The 21,482-nt window shown below is 42.1% G+C and overlaps 1 protein-coding gene across 3 annotated transcripts in view; it reads left to right on the forward strand.

Annotated features, from left to right (window-relative positions):
• The window catches only part of LOC117540540 (broad substrate specificity ATP-binding cassette transporter ABCG2-like), a 33,380-nt gene that overhangs the window by 7,328 nt on the left and 4,570 nt on the right, over positions 1–21,482 (forward strand). For 2 of the 3 annotated variants that reach the window (XM_034207286.1, XM_034207288.1), the window contains exons 2-14: positions 2,634–2,714; positions 2,794–2,924; positions 5,456–5,515; positions 5,881–5,995; positions 6,521–6,673; positions 9,030–9,187; positions 12,945–13,047; positions 13,233–13,281; positions 13,373–13,471; positions 14,967–15,065; positions 15,297–15,445; positions 15,950–16,032; positions 16,113–16,202. In XM_034207286.1, the coding sequence (XP_034063177.1) occupies positions 2,658–2,714; positions 2,794–2,924; positions 5,456–5,515; positions 5,881–5,995; positions 6,521–6,673; positions 9,030–9,187; positions 12,945–13,047; positions 13,233–13,281; positions 13,373–13,471; positions 14,967–15,065; positions 15,297–15,445; positions 15,950–16,032; positions 16,113–16,202 (1,346 nt within the window). In that variant the 5' untranslated portion in view covers positions 2,634–2,657. The remainder of the gene's footprint in view (positions 1–2,633; positions 2,715–2,793; positions 2,925–5,455; positions 5,516–5,880; positions 5,996–6,520; positions 6,674–9,029; positions 9,188–12,944; positions 13,048–13,232; positions 13,282–13,372; positions 13,472–14,966; positions 15,066–15,296; positions 15,446–15,949; positions 16,033–16,112; positions 16,203–21,482) is intronic. The other variant, XM_034207289.1, reaches the window with a different exon arrangement.

Raw genomic sequence — 21,482 nt, forward strand, 5'->3', positions numbered from 1 at the left:
CTCGATCCCTCCATTCTCGCAAATTTCAGTCCCATCTCCCAGCTACCCTTTTTATCTAAAGCCTTGGAGCGAGTAGTCTACGCCCAGCTGCAGTCGTTTTTAACCACGCATGGCATCCATGAAAAATGCATTGCACTGAAACAGCCCTTTTAAGAGTTTTTAATGATCTGCTCTTAGCCGCCGACTCAGGCAGCCCAGCTGTCTTGGTGCTGTTAGATTTAACTGCTGCCTTTGACACTGTGGATCATAGTATCCTATTGTCACGGCTTGAACAGTCCGCAGGTATTACAGGCTCTGCTCTTGCATGGTTCAGGTTTTATTTGACGGACCGTAGCTTTTCAGTGCAGTCTTGAAAAGTCTTCTCCTCTGCGAAAGCCCCTCTTACCTGTGGGGTTCCCCAAGGCTCGATTCTGGGCCCCATCCTTTTCCTATTGTATATACTGCCCCTAGGTTCAATTCTTACAAAACATAATATCCCCTTCCATTGTTACGCTGACGATGTACATATCTATCTGCCTCTCAATCAAAATGCCAACTCACTACAGCAGTTGAAGGACTGCTTAACAGAGATTAAATCCTGGCTGAGCCAAAACGTCCTTACCCTCAATGAGAGCAAGACCGAGGTCATCTTTTTTGGACCCCAACCTCCAGCCTCCCAGGTTGATAATCTGGGCTCCCTCAATACAAATATCCTCCCCTCTGTCATGAACCTTGGAGTGACCTTCAACAGCGCCTTTACATTTGATAAGCAGGTTAGCAGCGTAGTTAAGACCTGCTTTTTCAAAATACGACTATTGGCTAAGACCAAGTCGTTTTTATCTTTTAAAGACCTAGAAAGGGTTATTAATGCCTTTGTTACCTCGAGACTGGATTACTGCAATGCTCTGTACGTGGGTATGGATCAGGCCTCAATTAGACGCCTCCAGCTAGTTCAGAATGCAGCTGCACGTCTTCTTACTGGCCATAAAAAGCACGACCATATCACCCCAATTCTGGCTTCATTGCACTGGCTTCCAGTTCGGTTCAGAATAGATTTTAAACTCCTTTTATTTGTTTTTAAAGCCCTAAATGGGCTGGCTCCGGCCTATATAGCAGAACTTCTCCATCGCTACACCCCAGGCAGAGCCTTAAGGTCGGCTGATCAGCTGCTGTTGATAGTGCCTAAGACCAGGCTTAAAACCCGAGGGCATCAAGCTTTCGCAGCGGCTGGCCCCAGGCTCTGGAATACTTTGCCCCTCCATGTGAGGTCGGCCCAGACCCTGGGGGTTTTTAAATCAACACTTAAAACTCAGTTTTTCTCTTTGGCTTTTGTTTAATTATCTATTTATTCATTTATTTATTTATTAATTTAGTTCTTTATTTTAATATTTATAACATAACATAAGGATTTCATAAAGTATTTTTAAAATAGTTTATACATTATTCAAATATAGGAATAGTAGGCCTAGATAGGATTACTTAAAATATAGTACCTTATATTTCATATTTTTTCCCTTTAGACCTTTGCGGTTTATTCTTAAAAACCCTTACCCTTACCCAACCCCCATTTTCCCTCTGCTGGTCTATGGCCTTGTAGAGGGTAACGGTCCCCTCTGCTCGTCTATGGCCTTGTAGAGGGTAACGGGGTACAGAGTCGCTTAGATAAGCGGGGGAGTGCATCTGACGAAGAGATAGGTTGTTGTGCTCCCTATCTCTGTTTCTTATCCTATATCTAATAGAACTGCTCGGGTCTTGATAGATTGAGTGGGGAAGTTCATGAGATCTTTCTAGAGGGTTATCAAGAATAACTTTTATCCAATGACCTTTCCCCTCTCTGTCTGTGTCTGTGTATTCTCTTGTTCCGATTAACCCAGCCAAATCTTTGTTCTTGTTTTGTATCTATATCTACGCCGGGATCCGGAGTCGAGGCTGATCCTCTTGCTGTAGTCCTGTGTCTTGGATCCTCTATCCTGAGTTCTTTATTAAGTCGTGGACTTCGGGTCGTGGCTGAACCTGTCTCTGCGGTCCTGCCTTGGGTCTCGTCATGCTGCTTCCCTGATGGCTTCCACAGGATTGTAGCTGACATCCTCGTGGATTCATCTTCTTATTACAGACACATGCATTTCCTAACATTCGGTCTATATGCTGTAAAATGTATTATCTCTTCGATTTACACACGGCATCTATTGCACGTCTGTCCGTCCTGGGAGAGGGATCCCTCCTCTGTTGCTCTCCCTGAGGTTTCTCCCATGTTCCCTTTAAACTGTGGGTTTTCTCCGGAAGTTTTTCCTTGTACGATGTGAGGGTCTAAGGAACGAGGGTCTGAGGATAGAGGGTGTCGTTTTTCTCATACTGATATTCTGAACAATCTGTGCTGTTGTATTTGCTGTAAAGTGTCTCTACTGTAGGCTATTTTTATTATATGTACAGCACTTTGGCTCCACCAACAATCGTTTATAGATGTGCTATATAAATAAAACTTGATTTGATAAAATGGACAGAAATCCATGTTTCATTCACTATTTGGAGGTTAAAACTTGATTTATTGTAAAAAATGGGAATAAATTGATAATTGAAACCATAGAAAAGTTGAACCTATGTTGAAAACGGGTCAGTTTCCTGTATAAGCGTTAACAACAATAATCTATCCTCAGTGTTTCAGCAGGAAGAGGTAGAAGATGTCTGAGTTCCGGATGGCGATAGACATGGGGACCGATGGAGTCTCCAGACACCAGGTACCCTTCCTTCATTGATCATAACCTCACATATTATTAAAAATATACACATTTTGGGTTTATAATACGTGTTTTTCAGCCTGCAGGTTTGGGCCAGCAGCGGCGCGGCACCACCGTTAGCTTCCACAACATCGACTACAAAGTGACCGTCGGAGGAAACTGCCTGTGTCGGAAGAAAGGGACGATCAAAGAAATCCTCATCGACTTAAAGTGAGTAAAATACAGCTTCAAAAATGGGAATGTAATTAGATTAGATTCCTTTATCGTCACTACAGCGACATTCCAAGCATTCCCGAAGGTGCAATTACACATAACAGACAGTATCATGTTGACAATACAAGCTAAAACTTTGAATATATAATATACAAAGTGACTATAAATTGGACCTATGATACATCGAACAGTACAACAATACAACATTACCATACAAATACAAGAACAATACGACAAGGCAGTCACAAATGTAAACAAGTAAGGTCATGTTTTAAATGCAGTTTAAATGGTTAAATGCTCCGGAGATACAGACGTTCATCCATCTGTCTTTTCTGCAGGTTTGAGCAGTTTGAAAGCGGTAACACAACAACAGGCTATAAGAGAAGCAAATGTCTCATTATTGTCATTGAAGGGTTACAAACATTGTTTCCAGACATAAGGAAGCTAGTTAGCTCGGTTGCTAACGGAACAATACGTTAATAGAGATAATTATAATATGTCTTATAACTAATATTCCTTTTTTTTGGTGAATAGCTCGTAGCCTGTAATGGCTTTTTCTGGCTATCCTGGTTGGTCGATGTTTTTTGTTACTTGTTAGACGCTTTTATCCAAAGCGACCTACATACTCAACACTGTGGGCAATCCCCACAGGAGCACTTTGGGGTGAAGTGTCTCAGGGACACAACGACATGCTGGCCGTTTCTCAATCTCGAGGATACTGGCTTCCAAGCCAATATTTCAAGGATGCTACGTCATCGAGTGCCGCTGAAGGACTGTTCCAATCTCCAGCATACTTGGAATTCCACCGAGGCCGCGTCCTTGGGGTAATTTCGAGGCTGCACATGGGTAGACTTCGCGTCCTTAAAATCCCCACAATGCTTTGCGCACGGACCAATTTCAAAAACCCTTGCGGAGAATGGCTGAACCGACGCAGCACACATTTAAATGTAAGTATGTAGTGGCGTAGAACATGTGTTGGTAAATATGTGACTTTGTTATCACCAAAAATGTGTTCCGTGAAAGTACAGAAAGTTCATAATTAGATAGACATCGTGAGGTATTTATTTTCGGTACAGTTTATGTTGAAACCGTTAGAGAGAGTGGCACACTTGTTAGCCTGTTCCATTCTTCTTCGTTTTCCAAAGCCGTGGCTTGGAAGTATACTTGCTTCGTTTCTGAAGGAAGTGACTTGGTAGTACGCGACTACCAAGCCAGCATCCTCGCGATTGAGAAACACCCCCTGACTGCAGTGGGGTTTGAACCTGTGACCCCCCTGATCCGAACACCAACGCACTAGCCCACTGCGCCACACGCCTCCCATTGGTCTGGTTAATTTAGTTGTCACTTTACAATCAGACGACCTACAATCCTACCTCCCCTAATACTGGAATCTGATTGGTTTATCAGCTCGTCTTCTTGGGAATTATTAAGAAGTGTCTAAAGTTTTAAGGGTTTTGTCGAATTAACTTTTTCGCTAAAGTTATCGGACCAAATGTGATTTAAACATTTCAAATCAAATCAAATCAAGTTTTATTTATATAGCACATTTATAAACGATTTTTGGTGGAGCCAAAGTGCTGTACATATAATAAAAATAGCCTACAGTAGAAACACTGTACAGCAAATACAACAGCACAGATTGTTCAGAATATCAGTATGAGAAAAACGACACCCTCTGTCCCTAGACCCTCACATCGTACAAGGAAACACTTCCAGAGAAAACCCACAGTTTAGGGGAAAGATGGGAGAAACCTCAGGGAGAGCAACAGAGGAGGGATCCCTCTCCCAGGACGGACAGACGTGCAATAGATGCCGTGTGTAAATCGAAGAGATAATACATTTTACAGCAAATAGACCGAATGTTAGGAAATGCATGTGTCTGTAATAAGAAGATGAATCCATGAGGATGTCAGCTACAATCCTGTGGAAGCCATCAGGGAAGCAGCATGGCGAGACCCAAGGCAGGACCGCAGAGACAGGTTCAGCTACGACCCGAAGTCCACGACTTAATAAAGAACTCAGGATAGAGGATCCAAGACACAGAACTACAGCAAGAGGATCAGCCTCGACTCCGGATCCCGGCGTAGATATAGATACAAAACAAGAAAAAAGATTTGGCTGGGTTAATCGGAACAAGAGAATACACAGACACAGACAGAGAGGGGAAAGGTCATTGGATAAAAGTTATTCTTGATAACCCTCTAGAAAGATCTCATGAACTTCCCCACTCAATCTATCAAGACCCGAGCAGTTCTATTAGATATAGGATAAGAAACAGAGATAGGGAGCACAACAATTTGGTCTCCTACACTTTCCATGATCTTTTTTCTGATGCATTTTTACTTTTTCAGGTCTGATTATAACCTAGAACTTCCTGTCATTTTCCTAAAAGTCTGAACTACCCTAAACAACATGTTCTCACTAAAAACAACTTGCAGCATTGTAAGTGGCTATTCACCTTGTGTTTCTAGGCAGCAACATCGTTACCAGCTTGCTTTCTAAACTGTTTTTGTCATTTTCTCCCTCAGTGGCCTCATGAAGCCGGGACTGAACGCCATCATGGGAGCAACGGGAAGTGGGAAATCATCGTGAGTCTGAACTAAACTTTAATATTTACTTCATATGCTAATTTAAACTTCGACAACCCGACATCTCAGAGGGACATACTGTAGTTTTCATCCAGTGGAAAGCATGTATCTGCAGCTGGTGATGAACTAAAGGATAACGTGTTCCTTTACAGGGAAGCTATTTTTATTCTTCAAATTAATAAATAAATACTGCAAGACATTTGTAAAATAACATATAACTAAAATATGTTATATGTTATTTTATTTTAAGCAGAAAATATGTGAAAAATTCCAAAAAGAATGATCCAAAATACAAGAAGAACTGTTTGTTAAACAAATAAAATATGTGTCCAATCAGCCCTCTAACTTGAATCTCCCTACATCAGGTTTCTGGACGTGTTGGCGGCGAGGAAGGACCCGGCCGGGCTCTCCGGAGAGGTTCTGATCGACGGAGCTCACCAGCCTCCAAACTTCAAGTGTCTGTCGGGATACGTGGTGCAGGTGAGAGGAGGTCAGACAGGAAGTAGAACTGCAGGAGCCAATCAGGCGTCTACAAACATTCATGGTTTCCAGAGGATGAACCCTGGTGACATTAATGATAATCTGACTTTCCCTCTAGCGCCACCATGACAGTGACCAATGGGATTTATGGTGAAATGTCTCGAGAACTGTGTCCGTGCAATTTCAATTTCAATGAATTACTGATGTGCACTTTCCCCTCGGCATGAATTGAAATGACTTTAGTGATACTATTACTTTTTATTTAGTGCCTCCTCTCCTCTCTCCTCTCTCTCCTCTCCTCTCCTCTCCTCTCTTCTCCTCTCCTCTCCTCTCCTCTCCTCTCCTCTCCTCTCCTCTCATCTTCTCTTCTCTTAACAGCGGGGTTAACAGGGTTTGTTTTAGTTCTGGTTCTGATCATTCTTCATGTTCTCCATGTTTCTTCTCCATGTTCTTCACGTTTCTTCTTCACGTTCTTCTTCATGTTCTACATGTTTCTTCTTCACGTTCTTCTCCATGCTTCTTCAGGACGACGTGGTGATGGGCACTCTGACCGTCAGAGAGAACTTCACCTTCTCGGCGGCGCTCCGGCTGCCGGCCTCCGTCTCTCAGGAGGAGAAGAAGCAGAAAGTGGAGAAGCTGATCCAGGAGCTGGGGCTCGGACGGGTGGCCGACTCCAGGGTGAGGAGGGGGGGGGGGGGGGAAGAGGAGGAAGAAGAGGAGGAGGAAGAGGAGGGGGGGGGAAGTACAATACAAAAATAAACAAATGCAGAAAGCTAGTAATGGGAACATATGTGGTCATTTTAAATGCCAAACAAAACTAAGAATGATATAAATGATCCCTCCAAATCTACAGGGAAAATCCTGATTAAGTTATGAGACCAAATCTACCACATTTATGGGAAACACCCTTTTTAACTATTCTTGGATAAAAATTAGGGCTGTCAAACGATTACAATTTTTAATCAGATTAATCACAGTTTAAAAATTAATTAATCATGATTAATCACCATTCGAACTATGTCCAAAATATGCCATTTCTTTATGTATATTGTTGTGGGAATGGAAAGATAAATGAAAGAAGGCGGATATATCCATTTAACATGTTTATTGAAACATTTTTCTGCGTGTCAAAATGAAAGACAGCCCACACACCTATCAATCATCAAACCGTGGGGTCCTAATTCATTACGTGTTGATTTCTATCAACGGGGGAGTACTTCAGGAAAGTCGATAGGGGGGGGGGGGGGGGGGCGGCGGCGGCTAGTGGAGTACTTTGTGACCACAGAGTGTGAATGTTGTGATCAGCTGTTTTAGCGCAGTTCTCCAGTGAAGGGGGGGAGTCTCCCTCTGCAGCCGGTTGGCGTAGTTTTTGCACAATTCCGTTGTACAGACCGACGTTAACAGCAGCCTGTCTGTGCACACGGAGACCGACTCTGTCGTCCGGTGATCTAACCGCCTTCTGGAAAAGCTTCACAAGTACGTCGGTACGCGAATGCGCTTTGTGACACAAGTGACGGTACGCATTTCAGATTACGCACATAACCTGCGTACCAGTTATGTGCACCCCTGTACTACAGAAAAAGTATTCTCCCTTCCTGCAACAACACCACGCCGTTATCTTGATTCTGATTGGTCAGAAGACATTATCAAAGATGTTCTATTGAGAAGACGATCACTACGTGACAAAACTTTTCAAAACCGTTTCTGGTCTTCGGTATTTCCAGACAAGTGGCAACTGAAATCAATCTTACTAACTGCTGTCTGTGCAATTTACTCCGCGAGTTGGCGGACTTTATTTAGCTTACTTTAACATCATTTTTCATGGTGGGGCTAAGCCATTTCTTGGTATGGGTGTAGCCTACCCCAGCCATACCCTGGCGCTGCCACTGGTGGGATGTATGGGGCGGGCCATGCGTTAAATGCGTTACATATTTTAACGTAATTAATTAAAAAAATTAATTACCGCCGTTAACGCTGTGAGGAAAACTTTTGTGTAGCAATGTTGTGGTGAAATGATGGAGTCTGGATCATCTTTAGCCACAGCACTGAGTTTATTTAAGAGTACATTTAATACAGCCGGAGAGGTAGCAAAGCTTCGACCCTTGTCAAGACGAAACCTGGCCAGCTCTGCCACAAAGGCGAGACACCACGCACCAACATGAGAAGAGGCGGAACCACAGAAGCCCGCGCTTTACCTAATCAATGGCAGATGTCGGGACAATGATCTGTTTGTCTCCCAAATGCATGGAGACAGGAAACCCTCCCCCACAGGAAAGGCAGAGAAGCTTTTGACCTGTGACCTCAACTTACAGAGAGGATCTTTGACTTTAACGCAAAGCATGTTTGCAATAACACAGATTCTAAGAAAAGCTGAGAAACTCTATCCAATCAAGATCGGATTAAAATATTCTCTTACAAACGCGATAATTTTGACAGCATTAATAAAAATATGAGATATTCACCGAGACTCAGTCGAACATTTATGGGGAAAAACCGTAATATTCTCAGAGATAAAGTGGTTAGTTTACGAGAAATAAAATCACAAATTTAGGGGGAAAATACCCTCCTAGATTCTCTGAGATTAAAACTGTGTGTGTGTGTGTGTGTGTGTGTGTGTGTGTGTGTGTGTGTGTGTGTGTGTGTGTTGTGTGTGTGTGTGTGTGTGTGTGTGTGTGTGTGTGTGTGTGTGTGTGTGTGTGTGTGTGTGTGTGTGTGTGTGTGTGTGTGTGTGTGTGTGTGTGTGTGTGTGTGGTGTGTGTGTGTGTGTGTGTGTGTGTGTGTGTGTGTGTGTGTGTGTGTGTGTGTGTGTGTGTGTGTGTGTGTGTGTGTGTGTGTGTGTGTGTGTGTGTGTGTGTGTGTGGTGTGTGTGTGTGTGTGTGTGTGTGTTGTGTGTGTGTGTGTGTGTGTGTTGTGTGTGTGTGTGTGTGTGTTGTGTGTGTGTGTGTGTGTGTGTGTGTGTGTGTGTGGTGTGTGTGTGTGTGTGTGTGTGTGTTGTGTGTTGTGTGTGTGTGTGTGTGTGTGTGTGTGTGTGCAGGTGGGCACTCAGCTGATCCGGGGTATTTCGGGGGGAGAGAGGAAGAGGACGAACATCGGCATGGAGCTGATCATCGACCCCCCCGTCCTCTTCCTGGACGAACCCACTACTGGGCTGGATGCTAGCACCGCTAACTTTGTACTGCTGCTGCTGAAGAGGTACACACACACACACACACACACACACACACACACACACTTACATTGCATTTAGCTGACGCTTTTATCCAAAGCGACTTACAATAAGTACATTCGACCAGGAAGACACAACCTTGAAGAAAACAGAATCATATAAGTACATCAGGTTTCATAGAGCCAAACATTTCAAGTGCTACTCAACTGGCTTTAGATAAGCCAGTCCTTTATTAGTATATAAGTGCTTTGTTAGTAATTCTATCGCTCGAAGTGGAGTCGAAAGAGATGAGTTTTCAGTCTGCGCCGGAAGGTGTGTAAGCTATCTGCTGCAGGCCCGGCTCCAGGACGAAATGACTGAGGGGGCTGATAAAAAATACGAGGGGGCAATTTTTTTTCTCACAACAACGAGAAATCCTGGCAATGTAATGAATTGACACACCAAGCGTTTTTCCTTCTCACTGCTCTACAATGTCTTTGCTTCTTTATTTGTATTCTGGATTGACCCCTCTCATTCTGTTCTTTAACGATAGATAGTACATTATCAGATGGCAGCACTTTGGTTAACAGACTAACATTGATTTCCTCAATGTATAAATTGACAGGCTCTGTAATTATACCATAACCGTTTCTCCTCTATCCCTTAACTCGTCTTCCTATCAGATTTACTATCTACTCTATATCAGGATTAAAAAACAAATAATCTGGGGATTTTTTATTTCCAGGATTGAATGTTCAAATCAAGGCCTAAAACCTGGCATTTCATAACAAAGTGACTAATATATAAACCAAATGTAATATTAGATCAAATACTACAACAAATGGACAGTCCCCTGGTTTGTCTCTAACTGCCATGAGAAAAATCTGATCAATGTTCCAAAATCCATCACTAGATGTCGCTCATTGTACCGATACGGTCAGAGCCGGCCCGACCCATTAAGCGACATAAGCGGCCGCTTAGGGCCCCGCAGCCACTAAGGCCCCCCTAGCAAAAAAATAAATAATAATAATAATCTCAGTACACCGTCGCCGTGATAAGTGTGTTTAATTAATTGTGTTAATATGCCTAGATTGCCTACTCTCAAAGTCATGTATTATATTATTGAGTCAATCATATAATACATTAACCGTGCTTTACCTGAACCTCATCATGACACTAGAGAGGACGGCAGGACTGACGGCAGGATTGTAATTTCCCGTGTTCAGTGAATTCAAAGGCAAGACACCACCAGACCAACCAGAGAGTTGAATGGAAATGTAATTGCTATAGCAACTCCAACAATTGGCCTAGCAACGGCTTAGCAACCCCATTGTTTTGTGATGAAAATGCATCTATATATATTTATACTAGGGCTGTCAAACGATTAACATTTTTAATCAGATTAATCACAGCTTAAAAATTAATTAATCATGATTAATCACCATTCGAACTATGTCCAAAATATGCAATTTCTTTATGTATATTGTTGTGGGAATGAAAAGATAAATGAAAGAAGGCGGATATATCCATTTAACATACAGTATCTATGTTTATTATAACATTTTTCGGCGTGTCAAAATGAAAGACAGCCCACACACCTATCAATCATCAAACCGTGGGGTCTTAATTCATTACGTGTTGAATTCTATCAACGGGGGAGTACTTCAGGAAAGTCGACAGGGGTAATATTGACAGCACTAATTTATACACATTCTCGCGAGATCTATCAGGGGTCGTTGTAAGTTAAAGCGTGAACTGTTAGTTGGCTAATGTTGTTATAATTCTCAGTATGTGAACACAGATCGAAAATGGAAAGATTTCTCACAAGTCAGCTAGTGATGGGAATTCCGGCTCTTCTTGGTGAGCCGGATCATTTGGCTCGGCTCACCAAGAAGAGCCGGCTCTTTTGGCTCCCAAACGGCTCTTCAGTTTACCACATATTATACCTTTTAATTAAATCAAATGTAGCCCTGTTTTGACTAATGATTTATATGTGTACACATATATCACTTAAATTATTCAATACATCCTTTGTACTGAAGTATTCAAAAGTAAAAATTACATTTAATAGTTAATTAGTTTAATATAAATGATTTGCTGTGGCCAATTGTTTTCATTGCATTTACAGACCCGTGCAACTCTCTGATACCACCCAATGAATGCATTGACTTGCTTGTAGAACCACGCTACACAAAATAGATAGCAACACCTATAAAAACTATTTTAAAAAAAAAGGGGGGCTACTGTATCGACCTATATATAATATAGTTTTTTTTTTCAAAATACCAAAAGATCCTGCATTTAGCCATGCTTCATTTCGCTCTATTTGCTCTTTCCAGCGCTGTTTTTACAGGGGGCTGATGCTGTGAGCTGCAGCTGACCACGCCCCCCTGCAGGAGAGGGGAGCGTGCTCTGAGATCAGCTGCTGGGCTGTCAGAAGAGGGGGAGAAAAAGAGATCTCCGTCCTCCGTGTTTTATTCTTATAGAAGTAAGAAGAGAAGTAATGGGGCAGAAACCCTCCTTTTTACGCAGCGGTCCAGACATAGACATCAAACGGCGACACATATTCAGTTGCCAGTTACTTTGGCATTAGGGCAGGGATATCTAGATATCCAGGTGTGTGTGTGTGTGTGTGTTTTCCGGTGTGTGTGGAGGGAGTACGAGACGGTAGGAGTTGTGTTCGAGTGTGGGGAAAAGTCATAATGAGTGTTATTGATTGGTTCTGTAAGGCGTGGCTGTGGCCGTCAATAGGTCTACCAGAAAATAAAGAGAAAGTTTTCGACATTGAAGGCTCGAGTGATGCTATGATCTTGAATAGCGGTGAACGCTACAATATGAACAGGCTCGTGTTTGGCCCACTGGTATTGTTTGTTTATTTATTTTGAAAATGAACTAGCAACGCCGTGCTGTCATATAGCAACTGCTAAGCTACTGCAGCAAAAAAATCCTGGCGCCGCCCATGCTGCCTGCCCACATATCTGATCTAAACATAGTGACGTGTGTTGGGGGAAATAATTATTTTAAGTCATTCCACCATCTTGGAGCCAGGATAGCAAACCCATGTGTTTTTGCTGATGGGAACTTGGGTCCCCTTCGCAGTGCGGGTGCAGCGAGCTGTTTGGGTGATGCAGAGCGGAGTGCACGTGCTGGGGTGTACGGTTTAACCATGTCCTGGATGTAGGAAGGGCCAGATCCATTCGCAGCATGGTACGCAAGTACCATTGTCTTGAAGTGGATTCTAGCAGTTACCGGAAGCCAGTGAAGGGCAGCGGAGGAGCGGAGTGGTGTGGGAAAATGTTGGAAGGTTGAAGACCAAACGAGCCGCTGCATTCTGGATGAGCTGCAGAGGTCGGATGGCACATGCAGGTAGACCAGCCAGGAGGGAGTTGCAGTAGTCTAGGCGTGAGATGACGAGAGCCTGGACCAGAACCTGAGTCGCTTTCTGAGTCAGCTGGGGACGTATCTTCCTGATGTTGTAAAGCGTGTATCTGCAGCAACGGGTTGTAGCAGCGAAGTTTGCAGTGAAGGACAGGTTGTTATCTAGGGTCACACCCAGATTCCAGATACACACACATACGTACACACACACACACACACACATGTATACACACACACACAGCAATTATGGTGGTAATTTGGAGTAAAAACACACAACTTTTCCAAGTAAAAAATGTAAAAACAGTGACTTTCATCTCAGATTCACTTCTCCTGGTTTTTACCCCCGTTTCGCAAAAAGGCTTTCATACAGCTTCGTACTATGTCTGTGACCAGGTAGGAACCATTCTTCCGCTCTTGTTTCTGCAGGATGGCTAACAGCGGGCGCACCATCATCCTCTCCATCCACCAGCCCAGATACTCAATCTACCGTCTGTTCGACAGCCTCACGCTGCTGGTGCACGGGAAACAGGTCTATATACTGTGTTTAGCTCATGTTCTACCTCCTTGCTTCACTTTGCTCTTATTGTCTCACTTTTGGTCAATCTGGTTTATCTTTCTTTTCTGCCTATTTTATTATTCTCTTAAATCACATCAGCTTCTATAATATTCTACGTAGTGAAATGAATGAACACATGAACTCGTTCCTCTCTAAAGGTGTACCACGGCTCGGCTCAGACCGCTCTGGACTACTTCTCTGAAATCGGTAGGCAGGTCAAAAGAAATCCAAAGTAACCGAAAACATGAAAGAGAGGAAGTGAACTACATGTGATTGTGTTTGGAACTACATTTCCCAGGGTACACCTGTGATCCCCACAACAACCCGGCTGACTTCTTCCTGGACATCATCAACGGAGACTCCAGCGCTGCGGCTCTGGCCCAGAACAACAGAGAAGGTGGTGTTGTGTGTGTGTGTGTGTGTGTGTGTGTGTGTGTGTGTGTGTGTGTGTGTGTGTGTGTGTGTGTGTGTGTGTGTGTGTGGTGATGTGTGTGTGTGTGTGTGTGTGTGGTGTGTGTGTGTGTGTGTGTGTGTGTGTGTGTGTGTGTGTGGTGTGTGTGTGTGTGTGTGTGTGTGTGTGTGTGTGTGTGTGTGTGTGTGTGTGTGTGTGTGTGTGTGTGTGTGTGTGTAAATGTGGAATATATAAAAATATGTATACAAACATAATAAGTTGAAGTAAAATGTCCAGTGAAAGATAACATCATTTTAATGTGTGTGGGTCTCTCGGTGTGTGTCGGTGTGTGTGTGGAAATTAGGGATGCTCCGATCGCCAATTTCGGGGCCGATCGCCGGAATCAGTATCGGCCGATACCGATCGCCGATCCGATCGAGTGGGCGGGGCCTAAATGGAAGATTTAAACATCACTTTAAATCTTCCATTTAAAGTGATGCTTAAACTCAGTTAATGCTCATTCTCTGGAGCTTCCACAAACAACAACCAACTTAATTATTACATTCAAATGATGTACATTATTCAAGTTTACATTCACTTTTGATAATAACACGGGAGAAATGAGCGGAAGCGCTCTCTTTTCCTCTCTCCCTCCCCCCTCTCTCTCTCTCTCTCTCCTGACAGCCTGTCAGTATCTCATGCAGCTCACTGATCCAGTAAAGAGTGACCCGACAATGAAGAATACATATATTTATAATAACTAGTTTAGCTTGTTCCAGAGGTAGATAAAATAGCTAAGTGTGTTAGGTCTAACTCTTATGGTACGTCCACACAGCAGCTTTTCAAAAATCTTGAAAATCTTGGAGCTGGGCGTGTCTGAAAGCGTGGGGATTTTTTGCGACCAACAACCAATCACATGAATCTCCCGCCCCCGACATACAAAGCAAAAAACCCCGGGGATTTTATGCGAGCAATATATATTTATATAAAATCCCCAAACAGGCGAAAATCTACCAGTTTCACCCACTGTCTGCCACCTCCCTCCATGCCTGGTTCCTCCGGTTTGTATCCCGTTAATAGTTCTGCTCGTAAAGAACCGGGTGATTTGCTACCGTAATTTCTCGTTTGGAATATGAGGAAATGAACTGCGGTCTGGTTCTCCCTGTGTGTGTGTGTTTCGCTGCGCTTACCTATCCGGCGGGCGGAGCTGCAGGATTTCTGCTTCACACACGTTGCATACCACTATTTTACTGTCTTTTTCGGACCCCTTAAAATAATGCCAGACCGGTGAAGCCATGTTGGCGAGCTTGTTTTGCCGCACACAGAGAAAAGTGTCATGTATTTTACGTCATGTGATCGGCTCTCACGATCGGCATGTTTAGAGAGCACCGATCGATCGGTAGAGAGTGAGTATCGGCCGATCGATCGGAGCGTCCCTAGTGGAAATATAAATACACTTTTGTTGTATTTCCTTGTGATGATTATTCCTTGTTTCCTCCAGACTCTGACGTGTCGTCCTCCTCGATGCAGGGGATTGAAGATAAACTGGTGCAGGAATACAGGAAGTGCAGTCAATACAGAGAGACCAGAGCAGAGCTGGGTACACACACACACACACACACACACACACACACACACACACACACACACACACACACACACACACACACACACACACACACACACACACACACACACACACACACACACACACACACACACACACACACACACACACACACACACCACACACACACGGAATCTACTGTAGAGTTAAATCTGACAATTAATAATCAACCCAATTAACACTGACCTCCCCCTCTCGCTTTAGAGAGGATAACGGAGGGTAAGAATTCTTCCTCCTCTTCCTCTGGCTCCAGAACCATCACCTATAAGACCGGTTTCTTCACTCAGTTCAGATGGGTTCTCAAGAGAACCTTCCAGAACCTCCTGTTGAACCCGCAGACCTCCTTCGCTCAGGTAACAAGTATATCTAGATTTAAAATAGAAATAAAATATTATCTAAATATATGTATTTTTTTATGCAGCTGCAACATCAATAAAGTACTTCTTATCTTATCTTCTTAAACGGTCTCATAACGGCCAAACGTGTGGTTTGAGCAGCACCTGGTGGCCGCTAGAGGAACTGCAGCCTCAGATACATACTGTATTTTTTGTTTAAAATGCTACTTTTTAAATATTTTTCACCACTTTTTCTGAGTTTCACTGCCTTTATAATTCCACCAAAGACAATAACAATCATTAAAATGTAATCAACTAGATTTAAAAGCAATAAAAACAGTAATAATGGCAAAATAAATGATGATGCAAGTGAATAGAAAAATGTAAATGCATAAAACCATTTTTTTTTTTTAAAGAAGCCTGGCTTTTATCAGAGCTTTAACTACAGGATTAATTGATTTCTTATTTATATAAATTATGTATCTATTAATTGATCCATTATATCTCTGTTTTGCTCCTCAGATAGGAGTCACTCTGTTCCTCGCTCTGATCATCGGATTCATTTTCTTCGGAGTGAAGAACGATGCGAGTGGACTTCAGAACAGGTAGCTATACTGTGTTTATATTAGTAAATCATATATACGTATAACGTGCTGGATTACAGTAAATATATGTTGTGTTTCAGGACGGGCGCCCTCTTCTTCTTAACAATAAATCAGTGTTTCAGCTCGCTGTCGTCTGCAGAGCTCTTCATCAGAGAGAGGAAACTTTTCATGTGAGTCTAAACACATCCTTTCCTCAAGTAGAAGTACAGATACTCGTGTTTAAAAGTACTCTGGTAAAAGTAGAAGTACTGACTAAACTTCTTTACTCAAGTCAAAGTAAAGAGGCTTTGAAATGTACTTCAGTAAAAAGTACCCATAACTAGCAGCTGCTTTAAAGAGTACCTGACCTCCCTTTATATTAATAGAACAATAATGTCATTGTTAGCTAATGAATGTTTCCATGCTGAACAACGGCAACATGACAACGTTTCCATTGGTCCCTCTTCTTTAGAGAAGACCAGGAAATGATGGATACACGGATCGTGTTCAAATCAATAGGCACGCAATGACTCTAAAGAATAATGATCACGCACCAAACACACATTCAGACTAAAGGAACCAGCTGTTTGGAAAATGAGAGAAGTAGAAAGTACAGGTATTTGAGTTCAACATGTAAGAAGTAGAAAGTACAGGTATTTGAGTTCAACATGTAAGAAGTAGAAAGTACAGGTATTTGAGTTCAACATGTAAGAAGTAGAAAGTACAGGTATTTGGGTTCAACATGTAAGAAGTAGAAAGTACAGGTATTTGTGTTCAACATGTAAGAAGTAGAAAGTACAGGTATTTGTGTTCAACATGTAAGAAGTAGAAAGTACAGGTATTTGAGTTCAACATGTGAGAAGTAGAAAGTACAGGTATTTGTGTTCAACATGTAAGAAGTAGAAAGTACAGGTATTTGGGTTCAACATGTAAGAAGTAGAAAGTACAGGTATTTGAGTTCAACATGTAAGAAGTAGAAAGTACAGGTATTTGAGTTCAACATGTAAGAAGTAGAAAGTACAGGTATTTGTGTTCAACATGTAAGAAGTAGAAAGTACAGGTATTTGAGTTCAACATGTAAGAAGTAGAAAGTACAGGTATTTGAGTTCAACATGTAAGAAGTAGAAAGTACAGGTATTTGAGTTCAACATGTAAGAAGTAGAAAGTACAGGTATTTGAGTTCAACATGTAAGAAGTAGAAAGTACAGGTATTTGTGTTCAACATGTAAGAAGTAGAAAAGTACAGGTATTTGTGTTCAACATGTAAGAAGTAGAAAGTACAGGTATTTGTGTTCAACATGTAAGAAGTAGAAAGTACAGGTATTTGTGTTCAACATGTAAGAAGTAGAAAGTACAGGTATTTGTGTTCAACATGTAAGAAGTAGAAAGTACAAGTATTTGGGTTCAACATGTAAGAAGTAGAAAGTACAAGTATTTGGGTTCAACATGTAAGAAGTAGAAAGTTCAGGTATTTGTGTTCAACATGTAAGAAGTAGAAAGTACAGGTATTTGTGTTGAACATGTAAGAAGTAGAAAGTACAGGTATTTGTGTTCAACATGTAAGAAGTAGAAAGTACAGGTATTTGTGTTCAACATGTAAGAAGTAGAAAGTACAGGTATTTGTGTTGAACATGTAAGAGGTAGAAAGTACAGGTATTTGTGTTCAACATGTAAGAAGTAGAAAGTACAGGTATTTGTGTTGAACATGTAAGAGGTAGAAAGTACAGGTATTTGTGTTCAACATGTAAGAGGTAGAAAGTACAGGTATTTGTGTTCAACATGTAAGAAGTAGAAAGTACAAGTATTTGTGTTCAACATGTAAGTAGTAGAAAGTACAGGTATTTGTGTTCAACATGTAAGAAGTAGAAAGTACAGGTATTTGAGTTCAACATGTAAGAAGTAGAAAGTACAGGTATTTGAGTTCAACATGTAAGAAGTAGAAAGTACAGGTATTTGTGTTCAACATGTAAGAAGTAGAAAGTACAGGTATTTGTGTTCAACATGTAAGAAGTAGAAAGTACAGGTATTTGTGTTCAAAATGTAAGAAGTAGAAAGTACAGGTATTTGAGTTCAACATGTAAGAAGTAGAAAGTACAGGTATTTGGGTTCAACATGTGAGAAGTAGAAAGTACAGGTATTTGTGTTCAACATGTAAGAAGTAGAAAGTACAGGTATTTGTGTTCAACATGTAAGAAGTAGAAAGTACAGGTATTTGGGTTCAAAGTGTAAGAAGTAGAAAGTACAGGTATTTGTGTTCAACATGTAAGAGGTAGAAAGTACAGGTATTTGTGTTCAACATGTAAGAGGTAGAAAGTACAGGTATTTGTGTTCAACATGTAAGAAGTAGAAAGTATAGGTATTTGTGTTCAACATGTAAGAAGTAGAAAGTACAGGTATTTGTTTTCAACATGTAAGAAGTAGAAAGTACAGGTATTTGTGTTCAACATGTAAGAAGTAGAAAGTACAGGTATTTGTGTTCAACATGTAAGAAGTAGAAAGTACAGGTATTTGTGTTCAACATGTAAGAGGTAGAAAGTACAGGTATTTGTGTTCAACATGTAAGAAGTCAAAGTAAAAAGTCGTGTAGTAAAGAAAAATAAGTAGTTGAGTAAAGTACTGATACCAGAAAAATATACTTAAAGGTGGGGTAGGTAATTCACTTCAGAAACACTTGTTATATTCCATGGAATGCTCTTAACATCCCGATAGCAATGAATATCTGAAATGCTTTGACAAAAAATCCATACAAAAACATCATCTGTGGAAGCCGTGGTGTGGGCCAGGCATGGTGACCATGGATTCAAAAACTCGTATTTCTCGAGTTAAGAGCCTATCTGCTGTAGGCAGTGTCATCTCTCTTTTTTGGAGTTGCCGAGAGAGGTCGCTGAGCTCTGTGAGCGCATCGTACATCAGTCCCAGATTGCTGACAAACGTTGCAGATGTGAGCACATCATCCAGGCCCTTGTACTTTGCTCTGTCTCTGGAATCCCTGCTCGTGTCGTTTGCAGCATTTGTGAAGTGATCATGAAGCACTCGGTAGTTTTCCCAGACTGCTCTGACGCTCCTTTCACTTGAAGCCACCCAGCGGATGGACAAAACACGCCCTATCACCAGGAGACGCTGTCCGACTGCTTGCGCACACTGCGCTAACTGCCTCTGATTTTTGGGGGAGGCATGGAACAAGGAATAGAGTTTGTCAAAAAAGATCTGGAAATGATTGAGCCCTGAGACCTCCTTGACCACATCCCCAACTGCCAGCTCTAGACGATGATTGGAGCAGTGCCACACAAACAGGCTTGGGAATTTACTACACAACTGGGTAGCAACGCCTGTTCTCTTCCCTAGCATGACTGAAGCCCCATCACATGCAAAAGAAACGAAACACTGACCTAAAAAGTCCTCGTTAAAATCTCTTCCAAGACACTCCATTAACGCCTTTGTGATGTCATCAGCCGTTGTTCCATCCAACTCGATCAGCTCCCAAAAAAACGTTTCGGGCTCAGCATCAGCTAATGCTGAGCGTAGACACACAACAAGCACCGTTTTACCACTAATGGTGGTAGATTCATCGACCAAAACACAGAGTTTTCTTTGGTTTTCTGTAATGTCTTTTGCCATTTTTTTCTTCAGCTCATGAGCTATGTGGTCGATGATTTCGCCACAGGTTTTATTGGAGTGCAAAACCCTGCCCACGTTCAGCCCATTCAGTTTCTGTACATTAAAATCAATTGGCATGTCTGTGAATGGCCGGCTATGTTTGCCAATTTTATATGCCGTTCGAAAAACTCTGATAGTGGTGTCTAATTCAGATTTATGCATAGACTGCACTTGATGTTGAATAGTTTCACATGAAGCAGATGTAAGGATGTCAGCAGCTTTTACATGGGCTTGTGATTCTTTATGTTCTTTGATTTTTTCTCTCAGGCTAGCTTGTTGTTTGCCCTTGTCAACACCGAAATGAGACACTGCACACTCACCCCATTCAGTTGACATTTTCAGTCCTTGTCCAGTGTGTATTCCCAAAGATTTGACATCTCTGCATATCCGACATCCTAGCTTCTTATCTTTAAGAAGGAGCCATGCATTGGTCTTGCAAACATATTGCACCTGGTCCGTTGTCCAGCAGTCAGGTGCATCGCTTTGCCCGGTGTTGGTGGTGGCAGTTGCGCCAGCAGCAGCTAACGTTAGAGGCTCTGGAGGAGGCGGCGGAGCTAGTGCTAATGCTAATGCACTAGAACTTGGAGCAGGAGGATCAACCAAAGAAAGCTCCCCATCAGACACAATTTCCAACACAGGCACAGCATTCTCTGTATTTGAAGTTTCTTCCGGCGACAACCGCTGTCTTTTTGCACTTTTATTAATCCACGCTAACATTTTAGAAATGCTAATTTGTGACGTGACTTGCTTTCCTTCTCTCGGGGGCGTGCCTGCTCTGTTCTATCACTCTACATAGCCACCCACTGGGTGGGAGTTGCACTGCATAAACACAACACACGTGCATCTAGGTATGTAAATTGTAAAGCATTAAAACATGGTTTTACTAACAGTTTTCAGTATGTTGTTACTTCGGCATTATTATTATTATTATTATTATTTTGAAACGTGTATTACTATTAAATCACGGTCAAATAGGTTAATTTTGACATAGTCGTTTCCACCACAGTATTTACATGGAGAAGATAAGCCCCGCCCCCTCTCCAGCACGTTCTGTTTGAATGACAGGAGTAAACAGCTGACAGCCGCTGTGAAACTCCAGCGGTTAGAGCGATGAGAATGTCCGTTCGGCACCTCATGACGCATCTACTGAGTACCGGGCGGCTGTATATATATATATATATATGGATGTATAATAAGAACGGCGGGAGAGTGTTGAGTACTGGCACGGTGCATGAGTACCGGAGTACCGCCAGCATGCCGGTACTGAGCAAGAAGTGCCGGTACTCCATGGGTAAGAACCAGAAGTGCCGGTACTGCGTACCGGTGAGTACCGGCCCAATTCCAGATTGGCTGCCAATCAGCTCTGAATTATGTGAGATGACGTATGGTGGCAGCACTATGCCCCTATGGTCATTATTTTTTTGCCACACACATTAAATAGGACAATACTCTGAGCATGCGCAGTGTAGTTTTTACAGTCACCATTGACTTAAACAGTGAGAGGGAGGGGCAGGATCGGGTTTTGTCCCACATGGCTCAAAACAGCTCAATATGCACACACTGTAGACACTAATTAGAAGAACACTGACTAAAACAGCAATGTACAGACGAATCAGATGATTAAACATGATCTTAAAATATATTTTATATATTTTTTAATTTATTTTTTGCATTTTTTTGTAATCATTACTTTTAATACTTTCTGCTGACACTAGGTGGGGCTGTGCCCCACCTGCCCCTAATGACCAGTCGCCACTGCCTACCCCACCTTTAACTACAGTAACAAAGTATTTCTGACCCGCTCTATCGAAATC

This window comes from Gymnodraco acuticeps, unplaced genomic scaffold, assembly GCF_902827175.1.
Source record: "Gymnodraco acuticeps unplaced genomic scaffold, fGymAcu1.1, whole genome shotgun sequence".
Taxonomy (NCBI): domain Eukaryota; kingdom Metazoa; phylum Chordata; class Actinopteri; order Perciformes; family Bathydraconidae; genus Gymnodraco; species Gymnodraco acuticeps.